We start from the raw sequence: 10,277 nt of genomic DNA, 5'->3' as shown, positions 1-10,277 counted from the left end.
AAAAAAAAAAAAAAACATGAATCTCAATGTTTGAAAAAAAAAAAAAAGAGTCTTCCTAATCATCGCTTTGGGGAGGGCGGGACACACGGAGTACCTAATCACCCAGACAGCAGCTGACTCTGCATGGGACCCGGTGCTGTGTCGCGCCGACCCGACCCACGCCGACGCTGACCCGACTCAGACCGGACCCGTCTCAGAACCAGCAGCTGTGTGGCTCTGGTCCCCACACATGCAAAAGGGGCGCCGCCCACCCACCGGGCCTCTCGTTGGGAAAATCAGATTAGGCAGTGGCTGACTTGTGTCACTAAACAGGCCTAGAGCAGGACTCACTGGATATGTGTTGGGTCCCTTTCCCTTTCACAACTCTCTCTCTCTCTCTCTCTCTCTCTTGTGCTCTCTCGTGCTCTCTCTTTTGATTTAGTTGGTTAGTTTGTAGTGGTGTTTAGCTCTGACTCCATGCCTGGCTCATTTGACATACTCAGCTGATTTCCAGAAGTGGCCGGGGTGAGAGAGGCGGCGGTTGCGCTTGGGAAGCTTCTCCAGCAGCTCCACCAGCTTAGAGAAGCTGGGCCGCTCCTCCTGCTCACTGGCCCAGCAGAACATCAGGATGTCCTGCGTGGGGCAAAGCACACACACACACACACGCACACGCACACACACACACACACACAGACGCACGCACGCACGCACGCACGCACGCACGCACGCACGCACGCACGCACGCACGCACGCACGCACACACACAGTCAGTATGTTTACAGTATATGCAGTTTAGGCCACACTGGGTCAGACAGTACACACAACAAATACACAATAATTTGTTTTTTTTGAGTGTCGTGTAAACTGTTTCTAGAGCCAGGTCCATCTGAAAGTGTACTTCATTCTGTGCAGATGCAGTGGTCACATGGGATTGATTCAGTTCATTGGTGTATATTTTGAAACATGACATGCATTTCCAATTTGAAATTACACAATGAAGCCAATTTACAATACATATATTCACACAAATGCAACCTCCCAGTGCAACTTAATAAAACCAAGACTATATGGATTAATAAGTGATTAATAAGTACTCTTGTTTAGTTAGAAATGTGGATGCCATGGCAGCAAGCGTAACAAGTGGGCAGTGCGACAGTGGACCGCCGCTCTGCCCGCATGTGTAGGCAGCATTACAAAGCGCACGTGTGAGCAGACACTATCCAGAAGCTACGAGGAACTGCAGGCTATCAGTCACCTCTTTTTGTGTGTGTGTGTGTGTGTGTGTGCTGTTGGCTTACGTAAAAAAATAATAAAACAATTTTTTTTAATTAGATTCCACACTTGCGAACCGGGTCCGTGTGTTAAGGCAATTCAATAGCCCGTGCTTGACTAATCTCTGGCCATTAGGGAGCCGTTCGCAGGAAACGTGGCGAGCACAGAGCGGAGGCCTGCGGAGAACATTGAGTGGTCTCGTCTCGCGCTGTCTCACGCTGTCTCGTTTAAGTCTCGCGTCGGCTCTCACTCACCGATATCTCTTTGCCCATGCCAATCTGGGTGAGGTTTGGCTTTATGCCCGAGCCGACCTGCCATATGATGACTTCCGCCGGCTGGTTCTTGAAAGGCCACTCGCGTGCGTGGAGCTCGTACCATATAGTGCTGCGGGGGAAGAACACGGCTGATTATTCATTTGTTTACTCAGAGCTCCATGAGAGAAGAGACACGTACTGTAGGATTGGATGCACAAACACACAAACACACACAGGCACACGTATATAGGACATAAAGCTGCACATGCACTGTACATTTACACACACACTTTTGCATGTCACTCGCACACACACACATACTATACACACACACACCCACACACCCACAGTACATACAAACACACACACACACACACATATGGAAACAAGCATAGGCATACCCTAATGTACACTCTCACTCTCTCTCTCTCTCTCTCTCTCTCTCTCTCTCTCCCTCTCTCTCTCTCTCACACACACACACACACAGATACATACACTTTTCATTTAAATCGCAAATTATCCTGTCATTCAATCCCATAATGACGGAGCAGGGTGATGGCAGCAGGGTTATGGAGCAGCAGAGGCTCCGCGAGTTCCAGAGTAAGAGTGTTAAGAGCACAGGAGCCAGTTGAAGAAGCACTTGTGTGTGTGTGTGTGTGTGTGTGTGTGTGTGTGTGTGTACTGTATGTGTGTGTGTGTGTGGTTTTTAATCTCTATTTATTTCTTTATTCATTTATTTCCCAAAAGTCCATGGCAGTGCCTCTGGAGGATTAGCTCATGTTGAAGTTCAGTCCACCCAATCAAAACAGAGGATTCAATTAAATCTAACGCCTGATCATAGAGTCAAGTGTTGCCATTGGAACAACACACAGAATGTAACGCATTCTCCTCCACAGGTGCAGCGGCCCTGCTGCTGCTACTCCGCAGCTCGTTATTGGCAGGAAATGACTCCCTGATGAAAGCTGCTAAGGAGTGGGTCAAAGGGAAATGAAATAAGTATCCTTCTAACCGAATAACAGCGCTGAGGCTGGGCAGTGGGCACCATACACATACAGTACAGGGCATACCGTACAGTAAAGTCAGCGCAAAAAACACCACCGCAGATCAGCCAACGGCTCGCTAGGCAAGCTCGCGGTGCGTGAGGGGTTCCTGTACGAGCTGGCATCGGCATGCCCACCCATTACGGTGCCAGTTTGAACCGTGGTGACTTTGTGACCCGCCAGGCAAGCTCATGGTGCGTGAGGGATTTCCTGTACGAGCTGGCCTTTAGCCTGCCCACCGTTCCGGTGCCAGTTTGACCCGGGTACCGTCGCGAGCGGGAGGAGAGGCGTACAGAGAGTCAGGTGACGCCGTGGTAAAAGGGGACGAGGGGAAGTGCAGCGGAGAGGAAGAGGGAAGGGAAGAGAGTGGCGCTCGCGGGTCGCCCTCCAGGAGCGGCCGAGTCCAGCTGACCAGCTGGCTGGCTTTACACGGGGCGCTCCGCACCGCACCGCACCGCGCCGCTACTCCCGGCTGACAGCATGACAGCGGCTCCATATGGGGGGACATCTGAGAATGCAATTGTGTTAGGAGTCACCAGAGCAGCATCCGCCCACCCACACACACACACACACAGACTGTCACACACTCCCTTTATGAGTCTGCTTTTCTTTGTACACATTTCCACAAATGTGCACGAACACACACACACACACACACACACACACACTCTCTCTCTCTATGAGCTCCTCATATACACATCTGTGCATGGGTACGGTACACACACACACACACACACACACACACACACACACACACACACACACACACACACACACACACACACACACACACACACACACACACACACACACACACAGAGAGAGAACAGAGCACAGTGATTAATCTGGTGCAATGGTACTGAATCCTGTAGTGGCTGTACCCACCCAAAAGCGAAGACGTCGGACTGCTTGGAGAAGGGGAGCTTGTCTTCCTCGGTGTCAGGGGAGAGCTGGCGCACAATCTCAGGGGCCAGGTGACACAGCCATCCACTGGGGATCCGCAGCTTGTCCTGTCTCCTGCTGGAGAAGGGAGGGGGAAGAAGGGAAGAGGGAAGAGAGAGAGAGGAAGGAGGGAAGAGAGAGAATGAGGAGAAGATGATGGGAGAGGAGGAGAGGAGAGATGAATCAGCGGAGGAGTGCAAACAGAGAAAAAGAGAAAGGGAGTGACGACCGGAGGACGGAGGAATAAAGGAGAGATGGAGAAGGCAAACAGACAGGAGAGACAGAGAAGGCACACGATGAGGAGAAGAGGTGAATAAAAAGGGGAGAAGAAAGTGGGAAATGAAAGAGGAGAGTGGGATTAAAAGACACAGAGAGGAAGAATAATAGCATGAGAGAGAGAAGATGAGAGAAGGGAAATAAATGTGACAGAGAAAGAGAGAGAGAAAGAGAGAGAGAGAGAGAGAGACCAGGAGATGGGAATGAGTAAGAGACAGAAGAGAGAGAGAGAGAGAGAGAGAATAGGAATTTAGTCTCTTCAAACTCTTTTTTAAATGACATTCAGTCTTACAATAGACTTGAAGGCTTTCAGAGCTTTTCTGTGACATTAGATAATGTCTTAAAATGAAACGCCTTAAAATATCATGTCAAACCATTCCTTCAGAACATCTCACTATTGTCCTGAGAAATATGCTCACAGAATTATGTAATAGCTGTAATTCCTCCTGAATCCACATTGTTACTGAAAACACGTCTTTGTGCGGCAAGCCGTTTATTGCCTCTTAACCATCTTTTCTATTTGGCTGACTCAGGATCAGCGATCGGTGACAGTTCGTCCCCTCATCAGAAGCCCCTCTCGGACCCCCGCGTCCGACCTGAGAGCAGCACAAAGTCGGAGGCGACCCCGCGGTGCAGCGAGTGTGAAATATGTTGTGATGTAATTCCAGAGGAAAAAGCCAAAGGCAAACGGTGACTCACTCCGTACTCTATAGAAAGCACTGACACCATATGGCCGCCTGTGACTCATCTGCACGTACTGTAGTTGACCTTCATTTCCAAAACCAAACGAACAAAAAGTAGAAAGAAAGAAAAAAAAAAGATGTTGACAATTCTGGAATGCGGAAATGTGATTAAAGTTTGATGGCGCTGTAAGGGCAAGGTTTCGCCTTACTGTACGACTCACATCATTTTGGGGCTAATTTTGTGGGAGAGCGTGTTTGTCCGACTCATTAAACATTAACCACGTCTTTATCCTCGCTCAATGATGATACTGCGGATCATTAAAAGTGTCTCTGACTTTGCAGGGTCTTTCCTCAACTAATGTGCACTATGCAGAGCTGCACATCCCGTCTGCAATTAAAACATCACAACTGGAGATTTGTGGTGACTTGAACCTTCAGTTGGGCTCAAAGCCACAGTCGAACCCAAGCCTCGGAGCACTCTGACATTTCCAGCTACTTCCGTATGCACCCAGAATGGTGGCAGATGCACACTGTGTTAAGAGGAATCGCGTATAGTCCATAAACACCATGTAGTCACACACAGGCGCAGATCACATCACATATCCACAGATTAGAATTAGAGACCCATGTATAAAATGTGTACATCGTACTACGATTTTATGTACTGTAACACACTGTCTTTTGAAATAGAAAGACCAAAATGCTCTCAGTGGACTTGCAAAAAGTTAGATCAAAGAAACGTGAATTTTGTTGTCTTTGTACTTGTGCTTTGCACAATGTCAATAAAGTTGAATCTGATCTACTGCAATCTAGACTAATCTAAAAGAATGCAACAATGCAAAAATGCACAAAATCCTGCTATGGTTTTATGCAACAGACATACTCTCCTTTGAAATAGCAGGTCCAAATATACTCTCAGACGAATTGCCATATCCAACCCTACACATACACTCAGATGATAGCCTTTTAGGCTTATACGTTGCTATTAATTGCAATTGACACCCGCTTCAAACTCCATCAGAAAATAAGGTGTCCATGCCATGTTCAGTGAGTGACACAGCAATCACCAAATGGGATGATTCTATGTCTTGGCTGGTGATGGGAACATCTTCTTAAGGAGGTAAACTTAACTCAATTGATTTAACAAGCATGGCACCTGGCTCCTTAACAAGTCTAGCTAAGCCTTTGGTGCTGCTTGGAAATGAATTCAGAGTCTGACTTTCCGTGGAAAAAGGTGGCAGGAAAATGCAAATCTGAAAAATAGAAACTCTAAAAAAAAAACCCTCTAAAAACACACAGCACAAACAACATTTCTATGTTGGAAGTACTGTAGTCTAGAGGGGGAAAAGGATGTAAACATATAATTGGAGTGAAACTACTGTAGCACTGTATCCATGTATGTGCAAACATGTAGCTATTATGGTGCAAGCCACTGGGTTGTCTCCAGAAATCACATTTGTGGGGGAGCGGAAACTGCTGTAGAAAAATCCAGTACATCCTACACTGATTTACACATTAATTCTCTTTTGATCCCTAAATGAGTAATTATTTAGTCACACAGAACAAAGGCTTGAATTTTAAAAAGCCTCGGTTTAAAAAGAAGTAGCATCATCAAAGGGTGACAGACCTTCCACAAGTCAGCAATATTACCACAGTGTAAAATTGAAGTGAAACATATGCTTCCAGAGTATCATTTTGTAACAATGAAACAGAGGTAAAAACACACTCTAGAGAATCACCTTCCGCTCATCATCTGGCATCAAACGTTGCTAAGAGATGCATTCTCTGTCTCTCTCTCTCCCTCTCTCTCTCTCCCTCTCTCTCCCTCCCTCTCTCTCCCCCTCTCTCTCTCCCTGTCTCTCTCTGTCTCTATCAGTAGAGCATGGGAATGCAGAGCTGCATGTGCACACTTTCAGCCTCTACAATGAAACATTCTCAACATTTACTACAGTATGTGAGGGTCTTCCACTCTTCCCTCTTCTCTCTCTCTCTCTCTCTCTGTACAGGGTCCCTCTCTCCATATCAGTCACTCTCTTTCTCTTTCTTTTCTCTCTCTCTCTCTCTCATTGCCTGTCTTAAGAATGTCTTTTTCACTTTCTGTCTCCTTCCCTCTTTGTTTGTCTCTCACTCTCTCTCTCTCTCTATCCCTCTCTCTCTCCTCCTCTCTCTCTCTGTACAGGGTCCCTCTCTCCATATCAGTGTCACTCTCTTTCTCTTTCTTTTCTCTCTCTCTCTCTCTCTCATTGTCTTAAGAATGTCTTTTTCATTTTCTGTCTCCTTCCCTCTTTGTTTGTCTCTCACTCTCTTTCTCTCTCTATCCCTCTCTCTCTCCTCCTCCTCCTCTAACCCCCCTACCTCTCTCTCTCTCTCTCTCCCTCTCTCTCCTCCTCCTCCTCTAACCCCCCTACCTACCTCTCTCTCTCTCTCTCTCTCTCTCTCTCTCTCTCTCTCTCTCTCTCTCTAATCCCACCACCCACTCCCGTCTCCTGAAGAGGCAGAGTGAGGCCGTGCGACTCTGCCCCGGCAATATGGACTCTCACACGCAGGATTTCATCTGACATTTTAATACAAATAGTGGGGGTGGAGCCGTGCGGGCGGGTGTGCGTGCGGGCGGGCACGGAGGCAAATTAAACCATTCTGTCTTTTTTCAGGAGCCGCCGAGACTCAGCCACCCTCGGCCGCGTCACCGCGTCACACCGTACAGTAGGGAGAAGCACTTTGACTTTGCTCGGCGAAGTGGCGGTGTTCACCAAAATCAATTACCCTCCCCGAAAAAGCCACGGAGTCACACAACATGACAACAGCACTCGCACACAAATACAACGGTTTGTGTGGAAGTGTTACTGACTTTATAGGATTTGTTTTACAAGATTTATTTTTATATAACCGTTATAATCTATTTACTTTAATATATCTATTCTGTCCAAACTACTTATATTGCATAATGCATTCAATTTGTACACTTTATGCAATCTTTTGCAGTGCATTTTCCAATTGTTTGAGTTAATGTAATCTTCTGGTATTAGACACGACAAGTAAAACCCTCAGGGCAGCCATCATCACAGATACTGTAAACCACAGCACACCTGGTAACTGCATACAATTTCCTCATCCAAATCTCTCAGATTAACCAGGGCACAGAAAGCTTGCTCTTGTGGGTAACACTCTGTCATGGAGACGACTCTTCGAGATGGCATGTTTCTTAGTCACAAACCCAAACAAGTCAGCCGCGACTTCTCCAGTGAGAAGTGAAGTGATGGGAACCGTATGGCGTAAATGATTAGGCCCTCCACGTTTTGCCATACAGTGACCAGAATACATCTGGCTGCGGGTGAGGGGAAAAAAAGAAAACGGAATTGCTTACAGTGGTGGAACATATTAAATTAGACCAATTAAAAAAATCTGAATCGTGTGACGGCCCAAATGCCCCTCGTTATTCTCCTTAGGGACGTCAGGCAGGGGAAAAGTCACTGTTTCCTCTAACAGACAGTACAAAGACAGTTTATTCACTGCTTTTCTTCTAGGCCCAACCCAATCATCAAGCTGTGATGATGTTTCTGAACTTATCCGCAATTGATTGCTTCTTCGCAAACTACAGATTAGCTTCTGAAACAGTATATTTCTGCGGAGAAAAATAGAGCCTCTAAGAGAAACAGGCCTATCAAGTGATTATGTTTGAAACAGACAGGGAAGGGTGATATTAAACCGGGAATATCCACACAGACTTACCTTCCACCTTGCAGTACTCCAGATATTGTGAATAGGCCGAAGTCAGTGATAACCACTTTGCCATTGTCGTAGAAGACATTCTTGGACTTCATGTCTTTATGGACGATGCCTTTGGCATGCAAATAGCCCATACCCTGAAAGAGTGAAAACAACACAAACCTCAAGAGCTTTTTCTCTCAAGCTCTCCAATCACCCATTGCATACAGTATGTTTGTGCATTAGTATCCTGATTAGGGAGCCTGCACTATTAAATAAACATGAAGGAATCAAGCCTATGCTACATCTGAGGAGGTACCCCTCATCACCCTCATTGTTATGTGGCATTCTATGATTACCCTCATCACATGGTGTTAACTTTTACTTACATAAAAGAGTTTATATGCACAAACAATTGCGAATGTTTTATAACTGTGATGTTTTTTCTTTTAAAGTAATGTAAATGACAATGGCAACAGTAATAACTCCAGAAGGTCTATTTACCTTCACCATCTCCTGAGCGATCTGTCTGGTCTTGTTGACGTCGAGGATGACTTTGGCATCCCTCACCACTGAGTAGAGGGTCCTCCCTTTGCACAGACTGTGAACAGGAGGAAAAGCAAACATTTCAACAGTAGTTGATGTGCTTCATATAGACCTGCTAAGGTGCAGCTTTTAGCACACTTTCTCATCTCCACTCCTTTGTGCTTAAGACAAAAACATGACACACAATAATGATTAAAAAAAAGAAAGTTCAGGTTGGTTGGGATTTCAGAGCCAGTATGTCATATGAGCCAGATATTCAGTGTTATCACCATTCTGCAGCACTGCATGTTGGTGTGGGGTTTAATATGGAGCTTGTATCACTTAAATCAATATGGCCGCCGCGCCGCCGATCCCCCTCGCTTGCTAACTGATGAGCCAGATGACAGCAGGGCTCTGGACCCAGCAGGGGTGGTGGTGTGATATGCGGCCGCAACACCCACCCCCTGTGCGCCAGGCCCCGTCACAGGTGACGCCATCTCACCTGAGGGCCGTCGCTCTCTTCCTCTGGAGCGCCGGATGCATATTCATGAGGGGCGCATAGCACACACCCCTCCTTCCCCAACCCAGAATTTTAAAGTCTCCTCTGGGGACTCTGATCATGGTGTGTGTGTGTGTGTGTGTGTGTGTGTGTAAGTCTGTGTGTGTGTTTGTGTGTGTGTGTGTGGAAGTGCTTGTGTGCGTGTGTTCCGTGGTGCCAGTGACGTTCCGTTAAACATCCGGATGGTGATGTCAGCGGACGCCCGCGGAGAGGGATCACCTGATGGCCGACAGGATCGCCGCGGCGACGCGACGTGGTATACAGACCTGCTGCATCCCTCGCATCCTGTCGCCAGAGCCCGTAATTAGATAGAGGACCACAGCAGCTCGGCCTCCCCTTTTGATGGTCAAGTAAACAACATTTACAAGACGGGAAATAGCAAACTAACCTCAAACGCTTCTGTCTCCCTCCTTTGTCCACCTGACATCCTTTTTTCTACACTTTTTTTTCTATTTTCATTCTATCCCACCATTTCTTCTCATCCGTTCTCTCTATAGAAATGGAAAATCCTCAAAGCCCTGTTTTTCTCCCTTCTAATGTTGGCAAGAAGATTCTCACTCTAAGTGGCAAAGTCTCACTCTCATGACAAATGTAAACAATATTAAGTGTTTATGTTCCACAGACTCAAACACGGTATCTCAGGGCAAGATCCAATTTTTCCTCAATTCAGCCTCAATCTAGCCTGTTTGTCCGGATGCTCTTCCAGGTAAACGCTCCGTAATGAATGATTATGACTTTCTTTTTCCCCCTCTTAGAGACTTAATGAAATCCTGATATCTCCTGAAATGCACATTTCACTTTGATATTCATCAGAATGCAAGCTGGCTTTTAGACAGAGAAAGAAAGAGAGAGACAGATAGAGAGAGAGAAAGAAAGAGAGAGAGAGGGGGGAGGAAGAGAGAGAGAGAGAGAGAGAGAGAGAGAGAGAGAGAGAGAGAGAGATGATTTCTATCAAAGCTTCCAAGAATCCTGAAATGTGTCATTTATTGTGCCAAAGCAGAAATGACGCAAAAATGATTCAGCAATTTTGGGCAAATTCTGT

The 10,277-nt window shown here is 46.5% G+C and overlaps 1 protein-coding gene across 1 annotated transcript in view; it reads right to left on the bottom strand.

Moving 5' to 3' along the window:
* Positions 1-350: 350 nt before the first annotated feature.
* ksr2 (kinase suppressor of ras 2) overlaps positions 351-10,277 on the bottom strand; it is a 93,389-nt gene continuing 83,462 nt past the window's right edge. Inside the window, 5 exon segments of the mRNA XM_062543840.1 lie at positions 351-612; positions 1,506-1,635; positions 3,431-3,565; positions 8,176-8,309; positions 8,656-8,752. Of these exon segments, the coding sequence (XP_062399824.1) occupies positions 466-612; positions 1,506-1,635; positions 3,431-3,565; positions 8,176-8,309; positions 8,656-8,752 (643 nt within the window). The 3' untranslated portion in view covers positions 351-465.

Source organism: Sardina pilchardus, chromosome 8 (assembly GCF_963854185.1).
Source record: "Sardina pilchardus chromosome 8, fSarPil1.1, whole genome shotgun sequence".
In the NCBI taxonomy this organism is placed as follows: Eukaryota; Metazoa; Chordata; class Actinopteri; order Clupeiformes; family Clupeidae; genus Sardina; species Sardina pilchardus.
The sequence above is the reverse complement of the archived record's forward strand: the minus strand, read 5'-3'. Positions and strand labels throughout refer to the sequence as shown.